This window comes from Scardinius erythrophthalmus (genome assembly GCF_964197995.2).
Source record: "Scardinius erythrophthalmus genome assembly, chromosome: 23".
NCBI classification, from domain to species: Eukaryota; Metazoa; Chordata; class Actinopteri; order Cypriniformes; family Leuciscidae; genus Scardinius; species Scardinius erythrophthalmus.
In genome coordinates, this window is record NC_138243.1 from 11,339,263 (window position 1) to 11,365,169 (window position 25,907).

General features: G+C 38.0%; 1 protein-coding gene across 1 annotated transcript in view; it reads left to right on the top strand.

The window, feature by feature from the left end:
- Nucleotides 1-317: 317 nt before the first annotated feature.
- Nucleotides 318-25,907, top strand: part of sppl3 (signal peptide peptidase 3) — a 38,956-nt gene continuing 13,366 nt past the window's right edge. The window contains exons 1-3 of the mRNA XM_081354077.1: nucleotides 318-870; nucleotides 20,467-20,544; nucleotides 22,259-22,350. Coding sequence (XP_081210203.1) covers nucleotides 848-870; nucleotides 20,467-20,544; nucleotides 22,259-22,350 — 193 coding nt within the window. The 5' untranslated portion in view covers nucleotides 318-847. The remainder of the gene's footprint in view (nucleotides 871-20,466; nucleotides 20,545-22,258; nucleotides 22,351-25,907) is intronic.

Consider the following 25,907-nt stretch of genomic DNA (forward strand, 5'->3'; position numbering starts at 1 on the left):
GAAACTGACTTTTAAAAAAGAAACTTAGCTTGAGAAATGATAAATGGAGTAAAAATCTGTGACAACTAGCCCTGGTCTCCGCTAGAAAAACAGCAAGCCAAAAGTTAGATGATGACAAGGAAACCAGTATGTTCATATAGAGTGGTTGTATTTACATTCAGAAATTTACATAGCCTACATTTACACAGAAAATTAAACAAAGAGATTGTCTTTTTTTATCATGGACTCCGACAGCTAATTATATGCAGCTCCATGTCCTTGTCCGTTTCAAATGTAGGCCTAGTACTATATTATTTCAGCTAAGCCAGTTTTGAGAAGCATGTCAAGCCGAAACTGCAATACTGCATGTCACCTAGTGGCAGAGCCTGTCCCTTCAGTCTCATCTGTGTGGGCAAAGCCGTGCACGCGCACTTCTCTGGTAGGGGCGACAGTCGCGCGCTCGCCATAGAAAACAAAGCTATCCGTGCGCTTCCATTACAGCTATCGGGGCAAACCCAGCACACAGCTCTCCCACTCTATCTCTCTCTCTGCATGCACACCCAAGATGGGTTTGCAGCTCATTTGAGGGCCTTTGAAAGCGGGGCCTGTTGTGAGGACAGACAGCCAGCCAGCTGAAGTCAGCGAAACGTTTCGTTTTTTTCCCCTGGACTGCTTTTGTTTCTTAGCCTCGGCTAGCAGCACAGCCACAATCATTGTCATTTCTGCTGCGAGCTGCTGAAGGAAACACATCGCCATGTTGTTATCGGAGGGGGCTCAGTGAAGAAGGCGAATACCGTGAGCGTGTGGAGGAGATAATCTCGTCTTTTGAGCCGAACCTCAGTCCGCAGCCGCTGCCTGACTGACTGACATGGCGGAGCAGAGCTACTCCTGGTGAGTGCCAGCAAATATAACCATTCAGACACAAAACACCGACATTTCACCCGCTTTAACCCACACATATAACCACTGTCAGCGCCTGAAAGGTGTGATTTTACCTCAGTCTTTGCCGTTAACACGGCTGCACTACGCTCCGGTGAAGGTTCGAGGCGTATTTTGGGTCTAATGTAGCCGATTAGCTCTCTTATATACGGGATTGGTGTTTTAATCTCAACCGCCGTTAGACCAGCATTCATTTCATTTATTTTATCTCACAAATGATTTGCAAGATTTATGCTATTAAAAATACGTATTTCCCGTCGTGTGTATGTGTTTATTTGTAATACGGTTGATTCAGTGGAGGCACAAAGGGAAATGCAGTGCGCTAACGTGCTAACACGACCAATTCAACGTGAAACATTATTAAATCCATAAAATTTCATTGATTTTATCATTATTTCATCGTTTCTCGTCTGAACCAGTGGCCGGTAATCGTAGATTGGGCCGTGGTTGCGGTGCTTTAGCTCATTAGCTGCTCTAATCCTGTCTTTAAGGAAGAGAGCTGTGTGTATGTAAGAAATAGGCTGTGTTTTAAAAATCTAGTGAGCTGACTTTATAGACAACCGGTTCGGGCGTCATAAACGCACGTGAAACGTTCCAAATGTGATGCGGATATGATGCCCTGAAATGCTCTCTGGGTAGGCAGCACACTAGGGTTTGAAACAAGGCCGAGATGTGTAAACAAGATATTCAACTCATTGTGAACTCAGATGTCTTCATTTTAACTCTCTCCAGCTCACGCATGACGTAGCTTCTCTTAGTTAATATGAATGACAGCATGTGCCTCATTCTTTGACTCTTTCAGGACAGGAATTGATATATCTGGAGATAGACTGCTAATTTGGTGGTCCATATGAGAAGTTTTGTTTTGGGCCTGTATTGAGATTTTGAAAGTCTTTTGCAAAAATATGCACATAATTTGCACCCTTATATGCATAATATGTGTAATATTCAGAATATAAAATCGTTAATATAAAAAAAGTGTATAGATAGATAATGTGTGTATATGTGTATTAGATTAAATGCCGATTATTTACAATATTTTCATTTTGGTTTATGGCTGTAAGTGGATAGGACAAATGTGGCATGTTCATAAATAGTGTTCAGAAGTTTATCATTGCCTTATTTTTTGTATTTATATTACAAATAGTGAAGTTTGTACATCAGTAGCTTATACTGATTGAAGATGATTTCTGTTATTTTTGTCAGATAAATTTCACTCATCTAGTTATCCTATGCCTGGTTGATGAAATGGACTTTCCAGGAAGTTTGACTGGCGTGTAGGTGTTCATAACCGTCTGCATCTCTAATGCCTCGGCTGCGCGGCATTCAGTGACTTTTGTTTGCCTGAACAGTCGTGGTATTGTTCAGTTGGAGTTGTCGGACAGCAAAGCACTTTGATTTGCCTATAATTGTTTATTTAGCAGCTCTTTAATGAAGTAGTTTAAGTAAATGCACACTTGACGTTATCAGTGTCTGTCACACTGACTAAAGCCCTATTCGGATGGGACTAGTTTAACATGAAGAGGTGGGGTAAAGGAATAATTACCAGAGCTTCTCTGTGATTTTAGTCCCGTCTGAATGTGCCATATCAGTAATCATTACGGACAATGTCAGTAAAGATTACGGTAACTTTTACCTTCTGTAAAAACGTCCGGAAAAATGACCTCAGGTAATACTAATCCCATGCGAATAGACCCGCTGTAAATATGTACGTAAATATTCCTGTCATTTCCTGTTTAAAATTAGTTTTCCGCATTTTTTCAAGTATGGAGACGCTTGAAAAAGCATTCAGTTGCATTCTAGACGCTGGGACAAGTCTGTGGCAAAACTATTCAGATCAGAAAGAAGATCGAAAGAACTTGTTAGAGGCACGAAACTTCTTTTAGCGTTAGGTAAGTGCCTTTTACCAACACAATCCAATCTGAAGTTAATTTATACAACATTCGACCGGACATAACTGTTTTATATATATAAATATAGGTTATGTGTGTTTGCGGAGGTGATATCAGGATGCAACGTAATATGCACATGACGACAAGAGGGTGACAGCGATACGTAAATCGAATTACCCCTCCCACTTCTGTTAGTTTTACGTAGATATCCAGTCCACTTTTAGACCAGCACTTGCAAACTTCCCTAAGCACTTCCCCTCTGGGGAATCCCTGCCGCCATTTTGAAAGGCGTTTTACTTCGTGAAGTGGAAGAGGGAAGTTTATATGGACAGACCCTCGTTCCCTCGATTTTGACCGAGGGAGCGAGTCTGCTTCAAATGTACACTTCAGGCACCTATATGTCCCACAATGCAACACGATTGTGACGTCACCGCATATCTCGTCTAATCACCACCACACAGACAACTTTATGATATATTAATTATAGTTTTTTAAATTTAAAACAACCCAAACACACCTATAAACATTTGGATGCTGCATTAAACAAATTCTTAAAGGGAAAAAAATGTAAATAATAAATCAACTCCATAGCTGATTCCAAGTGATCAAGGGCTTAGGACGTTCCAGTTCAGCCCTTTGCAGTTTCCGGCAGTAGTGGGCACTCGCAATGACGTACATCCCAGTGAACGAGACGGAGGGAAGTTAGCGAGTGAAGGGCATGACAATTTTGGACTGGAACGCAGCACTTGTCCCATGCAAATTGACCCTTCGCAGGGAGCTTGATTGACAGGTGATCTGACCAATCATACTTAGCCATCCACCATTTTGTCCGACAAAGCAGTCAGGAGAGTTAGTAGATTAACATGGGAGGATTTGAACTTGAAAAACGGAGTTTACTGACGCCTTTCCGTGGTTAAAACAACATTCCTTCTTATGTTTGTTCATGTTTATTTGAGGCTATAAATTAACTAGAAGGAAGAGATGATCGGTTCACGAGCAGCTTTAACTGATGCTCTACAGCGATCTGTCACGACACATTAAAGAGCCACAAAACGGTATTTATTGTTTAAATTTCTTTTAAAAAATGAGCGAATTTGAAAGGTGAGACTTTGTTTAATATGTTTAATATCAAACGTAACCGAAAAGTAACCTGGTCTGTCCTGTCTGTCAGCGTGTTGTCAGTCTCCTCTCTGCTCTGCGATGTATTTTTCACTGCGTGAGAACATGGTGTGGTGTGAGAACGGCGTAGCTTGTCTGACATAGCGACAGTAACTAAGGGGGGCGGGTCTTTGCGAACGGTCAATTGGCCATTAATATTACAGACGTCCTGTGGTAAAACTACATTACTCCATCTACCCTTGCAAAGTTAATCCCGCCCGAATAGGGCTTTAGACAAATAGTTTGCATATGAACAAGTAGGCCCTACACTAATCCATTTAAAAGAGTAATAGCAACTAAGCAAATCTTTTGTCTTTAATAGGCTATGGTATTCATTCTCATGAAATAGGTTTAGTCCTACTTCAAACATTAATATTCAAAATGCATTAGCTTAGCATGTAGAAGTGCACTTGGTTGATCTTTAAAATGTTAGTTCTGCATAACCAATCTGCCTAGTATACGTCTATAATCCGTAGCTTAACAAATGTCTTCAAACGTCTAATTCATTCATAACTAATGCTCCAGCAACACAAACTGTGACACCAGGGCAGTAGGCCATTAAAGGTATAGCGGAGGATCTTTCTGAATTTTAGATAAGACCCGCCCTCTCCACTTTTTGAAAAGTTTGATTGATTCACCAGAATGATTGACAATTAGGGCCAATAGTATAGGTCACCCACCCAGAAGTAAAAAATCTTCCGCTATACCTTTAACTTTAGTTGACCATTTTTGCCTCTAAATGACATTTCAACTTATCTGCTTAATTTGATATACAGACATCCAAGGTCTTAAGATGTGCTTTGGAAGGAAATTGCATTGAGAAGTGGAATAAGTTGGCTAGTTTTTTAATTCTTGCACTTTGTCTAGTTTTTAGAACCCGCTAAATGTTAACCAGTGTTGTAATCAGTGTGGTAAAATACATTTTTTTAGCCACCAGCCACAGTGGCTATATTAAGGCTGCCAATAAGATGCATGAAATACGGCTGACATGAAGAAAAGTGTAAAAACTCTTCACATGCGTGTGTTCTCGGTGTGCAAGTTGATGACTTTTGTCATCTGTCTACAAGATATAATAAAATGTTTCTTCAAGCATGCATTTTTGTTTCTACACATCAGGTTTCTTATTTATAGGTCACCTACCACAGTGGCTGGCAGATGAGGAAATGTACACGCCACAGCACTGCTGTTATACTAAGTGAAATTGTCATTAAAGGATCAGCCATAATGACATGCCCCCAACATTTCGTGTAATGCCTTTATCATTAGCTTATAATATGATAAAATGGGTCTTTTTAAAAGTGTTGATAGTTGGGGCTGGATATTAACACAAATTTCACAATTCGATTCAATATACTATAGATTCATTTCTGTAAATATACTGTACATGATGTCAGCTTCTTTTTTTTTTTTTTTAAGATTATCGCAAGTAATGCCTTAAACCAGCGGTGTCCAATCCTGCTCCTGGAGGGCCACTGTCCTGCAGAGTTCAGCTCCAACCCCAATTAAACACACCTGAACCAGCAAATCAAGCTCTTACTGGGCATTCTAGAAACTTCCAGGCATATGAGTTGAGGCAAGTTGGAGCTAAACTGAGTGACCGAGTTTGGTCATCCCTGCCTTATGGCACTTTTCCACTGCATGGTATGCAGGGCTCCAGACTAACTGTTTTTACTAGGAGCGCTGTAGCCCCTAACTGAACATTTTTAGGAGCACACCTTAAATCAACCTGCAATGCAGTTAGTCACATTTTGACTGTATTACTGACAAATGCCTTAAGACTTAATGTACAGAATTACAATGTGCAGTTTTATTTTAACTTCACAGGGGCTCCAGATTAACATTTAAGGGCAGCAGCACCAGAGCCATTAAGAAAGTGGAAAGTATTTGGTAGCACTGTGTGAGTTTAATTTGAGGCGTAGATAAAATTAACTTTAATTATCATTCATATGTCTTAATTTTAATTCAACAGCAAAACGAGTGGAAAAAATACATATTAGGAAGTGTCATTTGACATTTCGTTTCACATTTGATGCTGGGCAACGTTGTGGTTGTGCCAGCGTGACCTATATAAAATTTTGGTAGCACTGGCACAGAAGCCCTGTATGGCTCGGTTTGCTTTTCCATTGCAGTTTAGTACTGCTTCAAAGTGGGTGTGATCATAGACTGATCGTTATAGTTGCGCCGCCTCTACTGCCGTGACATAATCTTAAAGGTGACACTAACAAACGCACGGGACCAATGGAGCACATCAATGGAAGGGTGTTCTTGATTCTCGGCATGTTGATATTTTTCACTGCAAGACGAAGTTTGTTTGTTCGGGTTTGGTGTCTTGTGTCGCAAATCTAATGACGCTAGTAGTGAGGATTCTCTCTGACCAATCAGTAATCTGCAATGTTTACACGTCACATTTTAGTATCGTTTCGGCTTGCTTGGAACCTGAGCTGTGCCATGCAGTGGAAAACTAGACCGTGAAGCTTGTCAGTTGGTATTTTTTCATGATGGATTTATTTAAACATGCATTAAATATTAAAGAACAGCTTAAGTAACAATATAATTAATATGAAACACTTGTGTATATTTAGCAAAATGCTCCTCTCCAGAATTCAAGCTAACTATTCAGCTATAATCATTAATGACTTTTCTGAGGTAAATAAACTCAGCCCTATTGATAGTCTTTTGAAAGTCAACCTTAGTTTTCAGAAAGTTTGAAGAAGCCAGAATACATTTTCAGCAGTCCATGTTTCTGTCAATGAATTAACAGACACAACAAGCCGGCGGTCGGCCTTCGGGCAAAGGGAGTCCGGTTTTGAGCGTCGGCCGGCTTAGTTTTTTCGGTGTGTTTTGCACCGCTGGCTCTTGTTGGACGCCGTCTGTTTTTTTTGGGCCGATTCAGCATATTGAGAACTTTGATTGGCTGTTCAGCTTAGTGGACAAGTCAGTACACGAGAATAAAAGTGATGAAAGCGAGCAAAGAAATCAAGACGGTACAGACAGAAGGCTGTTCAAATTACTTGAGCATTCGAATGCACTGACTGGAATGAAGATGGTGATCAGCGTGATTGATGTTCAAAATGGTAAGCAAGCGCTTCTAGTTACGGTTTCCCTTTTTGAATGACAAACATAGACTATTGAAACCTGCTGATATAGACACACATTTACGTACACGCAGGTGTAGAACGCAAGTGCTTGTTGACAGTCACCTTTAGTCCTTTTGGTGTGTTCAAGCGCAGCTTATTGGCCGAAATGCAGCCGGCAAGAGGCAACAACACATCGCCCCTAGTTCTTTGACATTGGCTTGGTGTTTCCCGGGCTTTACACTGAACGTAAATTGAAACTCTTGAGTTTCCCCCAGGTCGGGACAGTGTCATTCATATCTGTCTACTTTGGCTGAAATTGAACACAAGTATTAAATTATTATTTTTATTGGCAGTGTGTTTTTTAGCCTGTATTCAAAGATTATTTTTGTGGCGATAATAGCAATAATGAAATATCTGAAAAAATCATGGAACATTACCAATGGGATATGTTGAGAAGCTTTGATAGTGAATTTGACCTTTAGTCTGCATGTTCTGGTCTGAAAGCCTTCATAAAAGTCTGTGCTAGCAATATTTGAAATTGCTAATATTTTCAGGGTCTGGCTCCTTTCTGGTTTGAAACGCCCTACTTTACACAATCTAATTCAGTCCTAATGGATAAAATCATGCAGTTTTTATTTTTTAAACACTGTTTTTGCTGAAATTCATAAAAAATAGTTTGTAAATGCATGTTGACTTCAAGTGGAAAAAGCACTTGGAATGCATTTGTTTTGGCCTGACAGAATGTGTTTAGTATAAAGATTATTTTCAGCTGTTTAGTATCCAGACAGTAGCCTTATATTTAATATGATGTGAAAGTTCAGATAGAAACATGGTTCAACTTTTTTCATGTTTATATGCCAAACTAGTGTTGTCAAAAGTACCGGTACTCCGGTACCAAGTCGGTACTGAAATTTTTAAAATGTGACGATACCAGCATTTCTGTTGTACCGGGTATATTCAGTACCCACTAATATTGCACAGACGCGCAGTTTCATTTACCTCACACACACACACGCTGAAGCACGAGTGACGCTCGCAATGTTTTCAGTCTCTGCTGCCTCACGATATGATGAAATTCATCTCCAGAGCTGCTCTGAGAGTCACTTCATGAGCATTTTACCGTTTCATTTGAGAAAAACTATCGTCATAATATCATACACGCACAGAAACTCAAAGGTCTTTGCGGCAACACATCAAAATAAAAGTTTGGTTTAACTTCAAGAAATTGGCAAATAATTATATTAGGCTACTGTACAGTAGATTTAGCTACGTCTCCATGTATTAAAAATACTACTAATAATAACATGCATGCATAGAAGGTTGCTTATTTTTCACTTGATTTTTTTATAAGCAATATTTACGTTTAAACAGCATGTAGTAGGGCTGGGAATCTCTAGGCACCTCACAATTCGATTCGATTACGATTCAGAGGGTAACGATTATCGATGCATCTTTTTTTTGTGTGTGTGTGACTACTTGGTACTTTTAAAGCAAAGTATTTATGATGACCCATAAAGAATTTACTTTCAATACTTGTCCCAACATTGCAAAGAACCAACAGGAAAATAAATGTGTGCCTGTACTAGCAGCATACTTGTAGTAAATGATTACAAACTTCAGCATATTCTGCATCTCTAGCATTTAATAATAGACTTCTAACCAACATTCTCCTGTTATTTCCAATGAGCAATATAATCCTTGAGACAAAAAAAAAAAAATATGTACCAGCAGCTCTCATACAAACATAATGCTTGTGGACTTACGCATATTCTGAATAATTAGTAACATACAAAGCTGCTCTTATACACAACTAAATAATAAAGAGTTATGACTTGAAATGTTTGCTGTATACCACAATCAAAAGTGAAAACATCTGCAGAGAGCACAGTCAAAATATATTGCATTGCACTGATACACACTGTGACTGTGGAGGGCAGTATAACGTACGTATAACAGATCGGTTTACAGCATATTGATGTGAAAACTAAACCATACAGAAAGCAGCTCTCATACAAATAATACTAAACAGGTCACAATGAAATTGGCAATTTTCCATACTAGGGTTGTCCCGATCCGATCCACGGCATCAGTATCGTGCCGATACTGGCCCAGAATGCTAGATCGGATATCGGAGGGGAGAAAAAAATATATCCGATACCTATTAGGGGTGGAACGGTACGTGTATTTGTATTGAACGTACGTTCGGTACGCGCGTCACGGTTCGGTTCATGGATTTACATGGAGAATACACGGTATAAAAATAAATAAAACTCACGTGCACATTAATTAATGTAATGCGGAACTACTGTAAGATACACGCATAGACATATGCGGGTTCTTTAGGGACACCTAATCTGTAGCCCCGCCTTAGCTCTGAACGAGTGTCTATTTCGCTTCAACGCTCGCTTTATCATTATACGCGCGCGGCGCGTCCTATTCGCTTTGGGCGCGCGAATGGATTCAAACTGTTCAAGCATCGAACTAGACGCGATAGACTTGAAATTGACGCTCTATTCGCGTTTGGTGTGAACGCAGCAAAATGAACAGGCTGCGATGTCAAGATTGCAATGCTGGAATGTGTGTGTGTGTGTGTGTGTGTGAGAGAGAGAGAGAGAGGCACGGGCGCGATCGAACAGTGGAAACATAAGAACATACTCCGTCATTTTGTTCATACAGGACATCATTAAAACTGCAAAGTGATCAGCCTACTTATATTTGTGTAAAACACATTGTGCTTTTGTCAAACTGTAAACTCTTGTAGGGCTGTAGCTATCGATTATTTTAGTAATCGAGTATTCTACTGATTATTCCATCGATTAATCGAGTAATCGGATAAAAAATTGTGGTAATAAAAATAGATCCAAGTGAACAACAGCCTTTAAAATGACTTAGCCTAAATACAAATAGGTAACACTTTACAATATGGTTCATTAGTTAACATTAGTTAACTACCTTAGTTAACATAGGCCTACTAAGAATGAAAAATACTTCTACAGCATTTATTAATCTTAGTTCATGTAAATTTCAACATTTACTAATACATTATTAAAATTAAAGGTTGTATTTGTTAACATTAATGTAGTGAACTAACATGAACAAGCAATGAACAGCTGTATTTTTATGAACAAATGTTACAGTTGGAAATGTAGCTATTGTTCATTGTTAGTTCATGTTGGTTAATACATTAACTAATGAGCCTTATTGTAAAGTGTTAACCAAATATATAATAACAAGCAATAATTATTGGTTCAAATAAAGTATCAAAATAATCATATGGGTTTTATTGAACAACACTAAAAATACAGCATGTAAAATATATGATAACTAATAAACATTACATTTAATTCAAATGTCAACTTAATCTTTCATATTTGGTCACTTCTGGACGATAGAAATGCAACAGTCGCTGTAATTTTTTTAACAAGAACATGTGCACGTCAAAACATGCAAGCTCAGTGCAAGGGTTAAACTTTTATTTTGAAATTGCGATGGACAACAATTCGCATATGAGAATATATGCGAATGAATATATTCAGAAACATACTTATGTGGTCTCCTGTTTTGACGTAGATTTATAAATGAGCTGCGTTTCGAATCTTGTGAAACGGCGCACACTGCGTGCAGATGAACGATATAAGCCACACAAACTCACAGCACGCAGAGATGGAGTTTGAGAAACCCGAGATTCTCCACGCATAAATTATGACATTGCAACTATGAAACACGCGTCCGATGTTTTGCGTTCCCAAATGCACATTATTAGAAAAAACCTAAACAAACAGCACATGCAGAGACTGAGTGTGTGTAGAGCAGCATTTACTGTGAACGGAGCTGAGGTACTTTAACACAATCTGCACGCATGTAAATAATTAAAGCATCGTGCTTCTCTGTGGGAGAAAAAAAAACAGCGCATATATTTTTTTTAACTGAATCAAAGCCAGTTAAACTGATTTATTTAACTGATTTCACAATATTATGATTGTAAATATACCGCGTAGCCTTAGAAAACGGTGTAATAATGCAGTTCATGGATTCTCGTCTGTGGAACGCGCCACTTCCGGTATTTTGCCGGTTACTCGACACGGGTAAATTGCAATCGAGGATTTTTAAAAATCGAGTACTCGACTTTAATCCAGGAATCGTTACAGCCCTAAACTCTTGTCAAACTGTAACCTACAACTGTCACCCAACCAAAATCACACACACGCTGTTTAAAAGCAAAAATTATCTCATCTTTTGGACATTCATCATATTGCATTGGTTTTCATTTCTTGTCCTCAAACAGAGCACTAATTTATTTTTAAGTTACACATTCTACATTGATTAAAAAAAATCAAATGTGTTTTTAATGGTAGTATTACTTTATACAGAAATAAATTATTTATAATTCAGATGAGGATAACATTAAAATTTTAAGGAAACAAATATATTGATTTGAAATATAGCAAATTAATTTTAAATTCATTCAGGTACAATTACCAAACATATCTCAGGGTCTTTTGAATAAAGGGTGGCAGTCTTTCATTATCAACTGTTGTTGTGGACTATATACTGGAGAAGTATTTGTTCTCCATTTGATTGAGATGTTTTTATGTGGCTAATAGGGCTGCAACAAACGACTATTTTGATAATCGACTAATCTGACGATTATTAGAACGATTAATCGACTATTCATCGATTATTTCAACCGACTAATCAGTACGTTTGGAACGATTATTCAGCCTTTTCAATTAGTTAAAACACTGAGTTATACATATTCTAACTATAATATAAAAAAATCACTTCAGCTTTTGAAATGGTTGTTTTAATGAACTTTGAGCAACTAAACAGGTCATTCTCTTTAAGTTTTCAGATTTATGTCCAAATCAAATCACACACAAATGCTCTCTAAGCAACATTGGTAAAATATTCTGTTCTCTTTAAATAGAAAAAAATAAACAAAAAACTGCAAACAATTATTATAAGAATATTTTTTTTTTTAAATTGATATGACAATTGAGCTGAGATGACAGAGACATTCTCATTCACAATTTTTTATAATTTACAGTATAAAAAATTAACTGACATGATATTCTTCATAACATCTCCTTTTGTAAGTCTTCATGAATATGTAACAAAATACAGGCAAGGGATAATACTGTAATAACGTTACCTAATAGAGCTACAATAATAAAAACAGCCCTGACTCCTAAGCTCGATCAAGCTTTATTCTATGCAAAAATAAATCATCACATTAGTGTAATTATATTATTATTGTTAATATTATTGCTATTATTAGTAGTATTGCATTCTCTAAAAAGAGATTTACTGCTAGTTATTTAGCTTCAGCTGGAGAATATTCACCTCTCACCGGCTCGTCTCGTGCCGGGTTTTTCCTCTTTAAGTGTTTTAACATGCATGTTGTGCTCCCGTGAAAAGCAAGTTCCGCCTTGCATGTATTGCATACGACAGCATTCTTGGTTTGCAGTTTTGTGAAACTTTACACACCTTGCTAGTTCGGATTCGTTTGCACTCCGTCATAATTCGCGCTGTGTTTTCTTCTACCGCAATAGCATTTGTAACGGCTGCATTACACTCTAGCGCTACAGCGCCGTAGCGGTCAAATCGCGATATTGCAGGCCCTTACATTAGGTCACGTGGGATCAAACGACTACTCGACAACAAAGATATTTGTCGACAATTTTTTATTGTCGACGTTGTCGACAATGTCGACTAATCGTTTCAGCCCTAGTGGCTAATTGAGCAAAGTGCTTCCATATATTTTATTATTAGTATTAGTTCAAGAATAAAATAAAAATATCGGATTGATATCGGTATCGGCAAATAGCCAAAGCTGTGGCATCGGTGTCGTATCGGAAGTGAAAAAGTGGTATTGAGGACATCCCTATTCCATACGTTAGTTTTTACGAAGAGGGTGGCGTTCGAGTCTGGCGCTCAGCCATCATGCGTCTCTCTTATGTGCGCGCCACAGTCTGTCCGCGCACTGCACGTCCGCTTTAGAGTTCCGCCTTTTGCGTTTCGTCAATTTTACGTTATTAGAAAAATATATATTTTTTTTTAGAAAACCGATTTGACATTTGTGTATCGATTCAGAATCGTCCACGTCTGCATCGCGATGCATCTAAGAGTAATTTTTTTCCCCCTAGCATGTAGCCTTCAATGCTTATGTATTATTTACTTGTGATTACCGTATTATTTACTTATGATTACCGTCATAAATAAAGCCATTGAACTGAATTTAATTTTTTTGAATAGTAAAATAAAATAGAAAAATAGTTCCGACAGATTTTGCTGTGGTACCGAAATTGGTACAGAGAACCGTAAAATTTTAATGGTATCTGTACTGACTACTGGAATTTTGGTATTGTGACATCCCTTGAGACAAAAGTCATAAAGTGACTTTAACTAGTGGTAATCTAATTGTGAAAGATGTGGACTGACAGCTGAGTGGTTTAAGCCTCAAGCAAAGCACTTAACCCTAGATTAGTCCAGGGTGACTGGAGTTGCTTTTACTGTAAATCAGACACAAAAAGCCACTAAAAAATGTCGTAATGAATGAGGTGCCAACGTGAACTTCAACGCATTAAACAGTTAATAGTTTAAGATAACTATGATATACCTCTAGATAACCCCCCCCCCCCCCCCCCAAAAGAAAAAAGCCCTGTCATTTTACTAATCCAGAGCTGTCCATTTCTAATAATGGCATATTGTTGTTTCACTGAATTGTTCACGGGGATGTCAGGTTTTATATAGCCTATTTATTACAGCAAACAGCCGTGATATAAATGATCATATTGCAGTATATCGGGCCCCGGACATTTTCCTATCGAAAATACTAAGTACTATATCATTGAATCACATTTAAGAGCAAGCAAAATCAATGCAGAAACCTATATACTGTGCCAAGTACAGGATATTGTGTAGTAAACCAGAGCAGTTTTTACCACCACACCTTAATGGCCTATTCGATTATTGGCCCTACTGGCGTTTTGCTGACAGTTTTGTTAGCATGAATGACAGGATTTTCATGAATTAGCTAAAAGTGCTTCTAGGGAAATGTTGTCTTGAAGGGTGTGCTAGGCTTTAGTGCTGCTTGTCCCCAACTAATACATGATGTTCATGGTATTCAAATTTGTGTAAATCTTAAGGTATGGGCGGTCATGTGTCACTGTGAAAGATAAATGAGGTAGTGATATCCAGAGAGGGAAATGCCTGCTCTTGAAAGCTGTGGCATGGTGCCACTTCTGCCAATCTACTGGCAATAGGCTGTTAATTCATTCAGACCTGCGTGTGCTAAGTGAGCAATCTGACTCGGAGAAGAATGAATTGGACCCTGATGTTGAATATGCAGCAAATAGCTTTTAAAAGAAATGGACTTGAATTGTAGTGGGAAATGTCTTTGTTTCTGCTTGCATTTGTAATCTTTTTTGATTTACACTGGTTTCTTTTTCTTCCTTGGCCTAAGTAGTGTTCTCCATTGTAGAGAACAGACAATTAATTTTATGAATTATAAACAATGATTAACTAGATTATTGTAGAAAGTAGATCTGTGCATTAAGGTTTGCAGTGTAACTGTAATAGACCTGAAATTGTTTTGTAATTACTTTTCCTTTAATCTTTTAATGCAATATTTACTTAATTGAACAATATTTGAAGACTATGTGCTAATGTTTTAATGTATTATTTACTTATAATTATTAACAGCATTAATAATTAACTAATTTCATTTAATATTTTTATTTTCAAATGGTTAAATAAATAATACTATTAAAATAAAAGGGTTTTGCTATGGTACCAAGAACTGAATTTGTGTGTGTGTGTCTATGTGTGTGTGTGTGTGTGTGTGTGTGTAATATATTTAATAATAATAATAATCAATAAATCGTAGTATTTTGTTGCACTTTATTTTGTGATTTCACTGAATTAACACTCATAGCTCCTACAGTTTTGGCCTCTAGTGACTGTATAAGTCAGCTTTTGCTAAAATGCAATCAACAAACCAGTGTTCTGCCTCCCAACACCCCATGTATATTTACAGGGACTGTCTGTTGCAACAATCAGCCGTTAGATTAAGCGAACAGAACAGCAGCGACAGTGTCCTGAAATATCAATTGAAATGTCTGTCTGGAGTCAAATACTGAAAGTGTGTCACTGACATGAGAAGTTGCACATACCTCTTTTTTTGTGTGCAAAAGGCCTTTGTATTGCACTAGTGCAAGAATGAAGCCCGGGAGGATTCAGACCATTCAATCATGTAAATCACTGCAAGTGTAATCTAGCAGGACATGCGTCTGCAGACACCTCCTTTCGTCACTCTCTGTCCTATGAGATCACACTTTAAATGTTCATTCATTTAAATTAATAAATGAATGATCGTCTAAATAAGAATAAATAAACCAGTGTTTTCTACGAGACATGCTACTAGACCCGTCTTTCACAAAGTTTTTCTTAAGACTTTCAATTAACTTTTAAGGTCAAATTCTTAGGGCTGGGCTAAAACCTTTCAGCTAAATCTTAAACCATGTCATTTATATGTATATTTTAACAGTGGCAGTGATGCACATAACCCAACTGTAATTAGGCTTGTCACTACACCCAATTGGTATTGAAAAAAACCTTACAGATTTTATATCTACAGACTTGCATGTAATTGCATAATGAATTCTTAACTCTAATGCTATAAAATGATGTGTGAAGTACTCCTGAAAAAGGAGAGAAATAATGAAAGAAACTTCTTCAACGGTAGTTCACCGTCAATGTATGTTTTTTTTACAACAACTTGTTACAGAAACATAACAAAACTGAAAGTAGGCCTACATCTTTACAACTTCTCTTCTTCATCTGTACTCTTACAATAAAAGTCAGAATATAAACATGTCAAAGGCATGGATATGTAAATGCTCTTTCTCATTACAATACTCATTTTATAACAATACAAGTGTAGAAATGGACATTTGAAAACACAGGCATTTAAACATATTTACTAAGATTAATAATACTCCTTGTCTGTGATGGCTGAAGATTTGAAAATAAACCGTTACAATTATCAACTCAAGTTAACGGATATAAGAGGGAGCTCAATTTATTTTTTATCCATTAAAAACATATATCTAACATGTATACATTTATTACTCTTTAATTCACATAATGTGGCCGTATTTATCACATATATTCACTTTTCTCACTTATAGCATCCTAACACGCTAATCGCGATCCACTCATAACTACCGGAGGTTCAAAATACGTAGTTTTGTGTTTTATATTGTGTAGGTCTCCTGCAAGTTCTGGCTTACTGAAATACTGATCAGCTGTGGGCCCACTATTACCTGAAACTGTGTCCACTAATGCAAATTCTGTCGTTCTTATAACTTTGAGTAAAGTTAAAGGATGGAGCAAGATTTTTTAACTTTGTTACATCAAATCACGTTAGCGTTTGGCTAATGTATGCGTTATTGTTACAGTTCCTGCATGTGCACCGCAATAAATTAGAACTATACTCGTTTGTTCTTAGTATAAGGTTTGTTGTTGGACTATAAGGTTTGTTGTTGGACATACACTTGTTAATAATAATGATGGTGAGGAATCTCATAATGTAGCTCAATCTAAGTAGCGTATCACTGAGAAACGTCCTGCTCAAGTCGTCCTTGCGATGAAGCTTCGGGTTGAATAACTAGATCTTTCGATGTTTCATCATCGGACCTGGGCTCGGATTAATATGGTAAAATCGACGCCATGGTTGCTGTCTTTACAGTGCGTACAATCGCTTAGGATTGTACAGGTAAACCTGTTGTAGGAGACCTCCAAAACAAAATTAGGAGCCTTTAAAACAGCATTATAGGGGCACTTTAATCTCATAACATTATGCAATTGTTGTATAAATGCATTTATGCCAGCATGTAAAACACTTTTCTTTCATTTGCCAATATTATAACATGAACACATGTAAAAACTGTGTTCAGTTCAAATATTCATGATGTACCATTTTTTTCTGTTCACATCATTATGTAGGGGTGTGGATCTTCACTGGTCTCACGATTCAATTCTATTACTATTATCATGTCTTCTATTCGGCATCACAATGTGTTGCATCCTCACTAGGGTTGGAAATCGTAAGAAATTTTCCGGTTCCAGTTCAGCCAAACGATTCCGGTTTCGGTTCCGGTTCCCATTCAATAAAAATTATATATAAAAACTAGTAGCAAGGGGAAAATGCACAATCCTTTTGTTAATTTCTTATACTTGTCAAATGAGTTTGACTGGTAATGTCAACAAATTCAACATCTTATTTAGCAATTTATGCAAAATAATTAATTTTTCTGATGGAAAATAAACATTTCTGCATTCTCTAGGAGAATTTGGGACCTCTTCAAGCTTATTGTATCTCCAGCAGTGGAGAATACCCTCTCAGAAGGGGTAGAATATGGTTGAACACACATGTAAGACCTAGACAGGTGAAACTTGTTTTCATTTCTGGATGAATCAGTGCTCTAGCGGTTAAGAAACAGAACTGCACGCGTCTTGCGGAAGAACACTGTAGTCGGAGCTAGTTCTCTCTGTATATGTCTATGTAGCCCGAGTATAAACGCTTATTACAGACTTACGGTGGTGATTCAGGATAAGACAAAAACACAGTTTGAAAAAAGGCATTCATGATGTACTCGAGGCATACATAATGTAACGAATTATTATTATTAATTATTACTCGCTCATTATATAAATTCTGAACACAAAAAAGTTACAGACTGCAGCTTTAACAGTCGTCTTTATGAATGTTTTGAAGCATCAGATGTAATCGATACACTCGTTATTGGAAGTGACTTTCAAAAGGTGATTTACTCTATTTTGGTTTCTACCGTAGACATCAGTGTTCATACTCGAACTATAAACTTTTATCTTAATACTTCTGTGATCATTTGAATATTTGTAACACAGAAATATCAAAACTGTGTGCTTGAAAAGACTGAAAGTAAAGCTGTTTCATATATATTGACAACTGCTCTATCTGGGTCAGCGATAGCGCAAACAGATTTGAATGTTCCGGTGTGAAGTTTTTGTCATTTAGGAATAAGATCGCGTGGGTGCTTGAATCGAGATCTTTTAAAGATTAATCGTGCAGCTCTACTGTCTTTATACTCTCTCTCTGAGTTGATATCTGACGCAAAACATATACGAGTAGTGCGAGGGCTTTTCAGTGCATTCATTACTATTTTAATATTCATGAGAATATTCATATTCTATTAAAGGATAAGCTCCCAGCACTTCGCCCACACATCGCACCAGAACCATTTTCAGAAACCGAAACTTAAGAATTTCGCACGGTACCGGTATTTTTCAAAAACACTCTTGGTTCCCAACCCTAATCCTCACTTTTCAATATTACTCTTTTGTGTTTCGCCTCCCTCTGCCATTTTGCGCTAGCATGAGTGACGAATGACATCAGAGAAACGTCAGTAGGCTATGATGCAACAATTATTTCAACACCCCTACTATTATGTAGGGGTGGAACGGTGCATGTATTCGTATTGAACCGAAACGGTACGGGCGTCACGGTTCGGTGCACGAATATAGACGGAGAATACACGGTATTAAAATAAATAAAACTCGCATACAAATTAATTAATGTAATGCGGAACTACTGTTAGATACTCGGGTTCTTTAGGGACACCTGATCTGTAGCTCCGCCTTAGCTTAAGGAAAACAAATATATTGATCTGAAATTTAGCAAATTAATTTTAAATTCATTCAGCTACAATTACCAAACATATCTCAAGGTCTTTTTATTAATTTAATTAATAAAACTAATTATATAAAACTATTGTCAATGCACTACAAATAAACTGTTTTTATGCCTTTACTTTATTGATAAAACTTATGTAAAAAATACAAGGCTTAAGACATTTATTTTCCTTTGGTGGTGCAGCCTGAGACATGCACAATAAAAAAGAATTGCCTTCTACATTTTTGTTTTGCTTTTCCCTCCATTGTACCGAACCGTGATGTATGAACCGAACCGTGACTTCTGTGTACCGTTACACCCCTACTATTATGTGCACAAAACACAATACAAAGAATCTTAAAATCACAGTTAATAGAAATACCTGGTGTAACCTACAACAGGAAAACACAGAAATGACCAAAAGGATGCTCACATTGAATATGCACTCATGTTTAAACTTTAACAACAATACATTTCCGTAGACTTTAGCTTGTTTGTTTAGCTTGTCTGTTCGGATCTCTTATCAAGAGTATCACCACACACACAGGAGTAATATGCAATTACAGTGTTGCATAAGAAAATGCGAGTAGTGCTATGTAGAGTTGCTAGGGTGTTTCTGGGTGGTTGGTAGGTGGTGGCTTACTAGCCTAAATCAAAAGGGCCCACATTCAAGTCTGCATAATGTTCTGGTCTGGTCCTTTCTTCCATGCATGCCCATGCTTGCCTTTGCTAAAACCACTAATTGTGTAAATAGTCTATTTAACCTCAGTAATTGACGATAATAAAGTCAGTTTGAATGAAAATGGCTATATAACACACATTTAAGCCTTACATATGTTGTTTTCTTTCCCAGTGGTCACTTGTGATTCTGAAACATTGTGTCAGTCAGAGCTCAGTTGAGCTGTTTTATAGGGTTTTGGGGGCCAGTCGGCCCTCACAGAGCCTGCACACATTCTTCACGCCTTCCTTTGAACCCAGGCTAAGTGTCAACCCGTCACACCCACATCCTCAAACACCCCTCGCCCTCTTCGTCTCGCTTTTTGTCCTTTCTACAGTCTGGATGTACGTCTATTCTGTGTTTCCGGATCATTACGTATAGAGTCGAGGTTAGGCCTGTGTGTGACTACTAATGTGTTTTTCTTCAACCCATTTATTGTCCGTAGTAAAGCGTTTCATTTGAGGATAAGGTCAGCGTCTCATCCTACTTTTTCTTGCTTTCACTCTCCTTATTCATACATACAACATTAACGCACACAATCAAGTCTGCTGCTTTTGTTCACAGCCGCACATTATTTATCCAGCAAACAAACTTGTCTCTTGCTCGCTGTAATCATATTTTAAGAGTCTGCTTCACACACAGTGTACAGCCTGACCTCTTTCTCTAAAAGCTTGTTATTTACAAAAGGCAAGCGCAGGTCTCAAGACGCTCGGCGGAGCTCTGGGAGGATGGGAATGCCGTAACACGAGATCTTTCTCATGCACAGCTCTGTAACAACTCGACCAGGCTGAGCTTTGATTCACGTTTCACCCACACACTTGGGTCAATGGCTGATGGTGTGAATAGTGAGCACATTCAAGTGCAGGGTTTGAACCAGGAAGGGTCATACAGGGTGGCTGTCTTTGTGTCTGATGTATGACACATCTGGTACCCATCCTTTTGTTGTTGTTGTGAAAAAAAAAATAACTTCCTTTCTCCTCTCCTCAGGGCGTACTCCCTTGTGGACTCCAGCCAGGTGTCAACCTTCCTCATCTCCATCCTCCTCATCGTGTATGGCAGCTTCAGGTGAGCTCTCATCTCTTCTGCTGCAGACCTCAGGGCTCAGCTATTAGGACTGAACCACTGCTGTGTTGACACAATATGATATTTGTTGATCATGTGCATGTTTTGCATGTACAAACATAGTCATTTGGTCTTCTGATGATTTTTGAGCATTGTTTTGAGCATTGTAAAACGTCATCATGTCACCAAATATGTCGTTATTTAGCTGGCTGTCACATTAGTTTGTGTTGAAATAGCGAAAATGACTTGAAATTAAATTCTAAACTGATCAGTAATTTTTTTCAAAACAAGTTTATGAATTCATAGCAGTCACTGATGATGTAAGCTGTATAATTTCCATGCATTGCTGAAAATGAAAATAAGTTTTAGTGAAAAATAAATATATTTATATGGTAACTTCCTTTTCTTTCTCTGTAGGGAAATATATAATATACACTTTCGTTCAAAGGTGTGGAGTTGAAAAAAAAAGTAATTAATAGTTTTATTCAGCAAGGAAACATGAACTTGATAAAAAGTGACATTTTATGATGATACAAAAGATTTCTATTTCAAATAAATGCTGTTCTTTTGAACTTTCAATTCCTTAAAGAATCATGAAAAAAGGATCTTGTGACACTGAAGACTGGAGTGCTGATGCTGGAAATTCTGCTTTGATCACAGGAATAAATAAAATTAGAAAATATATAAAAATAGAAAAGGTTTTTTTAGATTGAAATAATATTTCTGTTTTTACTGTATTTTTGATCAAATGAATGCAGCCTTGGTGAGCAAAAGAGACTTCTTTCTAAGATATTAAAGAAATATTTTGAACCTGTGTGTTCACAAATATTTATTATACAGGGAATTATTTAACCCCCCCCCCCCCCCAAAAAAAAATATATATATAAAATCTCAATGTTTTTTTTTCTAGTACATGTTTTTAAAATGCTTATAAAAAGTATTGTTTTACGTAATGTAGCCGATGAACATTGTCATGACAAGTGAAAAATAATTACTTGCCTGGGTTAGCAGAAAAAAATCTACACTTGGAACCTGGACCTTTAAACATATCTATTGAATGAAGCTGTGAGGTACAGAAGTGTCGATTTTATTTTGGTCGCTCTCGTTTCAGGACTTGCTCACAAACTGCAGTGTATTATATCCACACAAATTACATTTTCAAGTCTGTAAACAGGACTTTAACACAGGCCAGAGACGGGTCATGCTGGAGGGCACAGACGTGCCAGCAGAGAAAATACTGTTCGCTCGCTGTTTGCCATGCTCGAAATATTGGAAGAAAAATTTAAATGTTTAATTGGCGGTGGGTGTAAAGAACTGACTGTCTTCAGAAAAGTTTCGATTGCATTTACTTTTCTGCTTCCCTACTTTAGAATGCCTACTTTAATAATGCTTTAAAGGAGTGTTTGTAAGTGCAGAGGAAACGCTATATCGCTGCTGTTCCATAAGCGCCACCTACTAACACAGAGATAATTTGCATAATTACACAAAGCGGTATTGGAAACTTTTACATTTGCTTGTAAAAAGTCAGCAATCATAATTGGCCATGAAAAATCATGATCGCTTTTTTTCACTATTAAAATGACTGTACTTCTGTTCCCCATAGCCTTTAATTTCTCCTCCGTCATAGGGCATAAAGCTCAGGCATCCTGGTTTTGTCCAATGTTGGTTCACTTAGGAAAAATTGTGAATTGTGGATAAACTGTGTCTGTCCACACAGGTCATTAAACATGGACTGTGAGAACCAGGAGAAGGACAAGGATGGAAACCCCACCAACCCTGGCTCCTTCAACAATGCCAACACTAACAACAGTGAGTCCTGAACTAGTTCCTTGTCATGAGCCAAGAAAGTGTTGTGGAAATACGAATACAACCTACTAAATGCGACGACTTCACCTCGGATAATTCAAGCCGCTTACAGTTGTTAATATAATAAAACAATATACTACAGCAGGGGTTTTCAAAGTCTAAGACAGTGGGCCTCCCTTTTGACACAACTTACCCAATGGCTGTTAACTCCTCACTTTTATCATTGTTTGTGTTAACATGAAAAGTGCACTTATTTTCAGAAAAATAACAATTTAACATTTTTAAAACTTAGAATAATGAAACGCTTTTAAAACATAGATTAAAATAATGAAACAAAAACAATGATGGTTCCACATCAGGGCTCCAGACTGCGACCAAATGGTCGCATTTTGCGACTAAAATTTGAGAGTGTGCGACTGAATTTTACACCCAGTCGCACATGTGCGACCAGTAATTTATTTTTTTATTTTTTCACGTTAAACGTGGAAGGGGCGCGTCAATGAATCTGAAATGTGTGGCAGGCCAATGAGTGTGAGAAGAATAGGGAATGGCCACTGTAACTGGCTAATGTGTGGAGGGGGAGGGTCCTAGAGATAATCGAGCGCGCGTAAACGTCCGTGGGAAGGAGACGGAGACAAATATCAATGTCACGGACAGACACAGTCGGATGATGATGATTCAGAGTCAGAGGTTTGTAAGGTGATAAAGGCCTGAACCCACTATTTTCGGGAAGACTGGCTACGAGAATTCAGCTGGTTGAGGTACTGTAAGGAGATGAACTCCATGAGCTGCGAATGTTGCAGTGGCTACCCCAGAACTGCGGGGAAAACGAAGTTTGCAGACAGTGCAGGCACTTCGCAGTTTAAACACTCAATCTCAGCCTCAAGCATAGAGTGTGCCGTGACATGTTAATAAATAAAAACAAAATGAAAGTGAAAAAAACTGCGCTACTCAGTACTCATTCTGCTTCACAGACCGTTTAATAGTTCGAACCAATAATAGACAGCGCAGAGCTCCTCTCGCCAGTCGCGGGCCGATCGCGATCACGCGAAACAGTTACATCGTGGAGATCCAGTGAAGAAATCCATTGAGTTCGCGACAGAATTAATAACATTGCTGCGAGATCCAGTGAGAAACATTCAGATTTGACGCAGAATTCTCTGTTATAAACCATATCAGATCAAACAGCGCTGACGTGGAAACCAGGAGAAACATGTGCAATGAGCGAACAAGCTATAGAAGGCTTTAGGTCCACAGATCAGCAACATTCACCTTGGTTTTACTGTAGTAACACTAACTGTATCTATGGTATACTGTGGTTATAACAGTAGCCTACACATATTTTTCCAGCATTTCAAAACTATATTATCATATTTAAATGTTATTTTTAATGTGTTGACCAAAACATTTTTTGTTCATCCTTTAAAGATTGTACGTATTTATAAAACTAAAAGTTTCAAGAAGTAGGGAAACTCACACTTATTTAAAAAAAAAAAAAGATAACGATTAAATTACTATTGTAAACATAGCTGCAGAGGACGCTTACTGGCTATTTTCACTCCCTAATATCTATTTTGTCACTCATTTTGCTTTTGAATTAATATTAAGACATTATGAATGATAATAATTAAAGTTAACTTTATCTATACACCTCAAATTAAGCTCAGTGTTTTGTCATCCCACAGTGCTACCAAATACTTTCTGTAGAACTTAGTGCCGCTGCCCTCAAATGTTAGTCTGGAGCCCTGTGAACTTAAAATAAAACTGCACATTGTAATTTCTGTACGTTAAGGCTATTTATTATCAAAGCATTTGTCATTAATACAGTTATTTTGGGGGGAAATGTGAATAATTGCATTGCAAGGTGATTTAAGGTGTGCCCCTAAATTTTCTGCTTGCGCTCCTAAAATTTTAAGTCAGGGGCTACAGCGCTCCTAATAAAAAAAGTTAGTCTGGAGCCCTGCACATGAAAAGAACAGATCACAGCTCATAGCTATTTAAAACTGTAAGAACTATCCATCCCAGTCAAAACAGTCAGATGATCTGTAACAGAGAGTGGGGAAAGAACTTTATGCTTAAATAATGATATCCCTACCTGAGTGAGTGGTATGCATTTGTTTCCTCGCTGCGCAGAGAAGACTAATTCGTGGTTGTAGTGACGTCAGAAATAGACGAAGGTCATCCTCCACTTGAAGACGTGAACGATATTTGTTCTTGATCAAAGTCATAGCCGAAAATCCTGATTCACACAGATAAGTTGAAACGAATGGTAAAAGTTTCCTTAGTGCTCTTTGTGTGTTCAGGAAATTTATTTTGAACAGAGAGCCAGAAATGGCCAATGGAAGAGTGTGTCGTCATTTGCTCCAGTTCGTGATTACTAGTCAGATCTATTAACGCCTCTTCGTCTTGTATAGACCGTGCGTCACTTTCTGCTGCCTTGAACTTGAATGGATTGCGAATCCACTCATCCTGGATTGTCTCGCCAGAAAAATAGTGTGAATTGCTGACACAGACCCCTCAAGTGTTCAGTGACCGGAGGCTGAATAGTAACCACTGACAGCTCTGTCTCTTTCATGAAATCAGCCCGCGTGGGAAACATGTCCAAGCATCCTTTCTCCACACGAGTGGCCCATAGATCCAGCTTTCTCCTGAACGAGAACACTTGCTCATATGCCAAAAACACATTGCCGTCTCTGCCCTGCAGTGATGTATTAAGCGTGTTGAGGCGTATGAATATGTCCAACAAATAAGCCAACCTTGCAATCCATTTCAAATTGCCCATGTGCTGCGCCGGTGGGGATTGAACATTTGACAGAAAAAGTAGTACTTCCTCACGCAAATCAAAAAGGTGTGATAGAGCTCTGCCCCGTGACAGCCAGCGGACTTAGGTGTGCAGAAGCAGCTGTTTGTAGTGCGCTCCCAATTCATCGCATAAAATGTGGAAAAGAAGAGCATTTAGAGGTCGTGCTTTAATCAGGTTGACAATTTTCACAGCTTCGTCGAGGACGCTCCGAAGATCATTTGGCATCATCTTGTCTATGGATCGTGCAGTGGGTCCACACGGCTCTCGGGACTTCCTCTTTAACCCTCGATATGAGACCACTGTGGCGGCCCGTCATTGATTTTGCCCCATCACTGCATATGCCACAGCAGCGTTCCCAGTCTATAGTGTTCTTTCTCACAAATTCGTTCAATTTGTTGAAAATCTGTTCACCTGTTGTGTGGGTGGGCAAAGGACTACTTAATAGAAACTCTCCACGTACCGCACATGTTAACAGCTGAGCACAGCTTGCCACATCGGTGGATTCGTCAAAAATTGGCCAATTGTCTGACGCTGTCTAACACTTGCTCAGAAATCGCTCCATTGTATTAATAGGCATACCTGTATTGGCGGGCTTGCCAAACAGCAGTGAATTCACAGCTACGGCATTCTGGGTGAAAAATGTTTATCTTATTTTTGTCTTATTTTTAGTATCTTTTAAATAAAAACACTTAAATATAAAAAAAATACATATAATAATTAGCTTAAACTCAATTATAGTTTAAACTAATTATTAGGC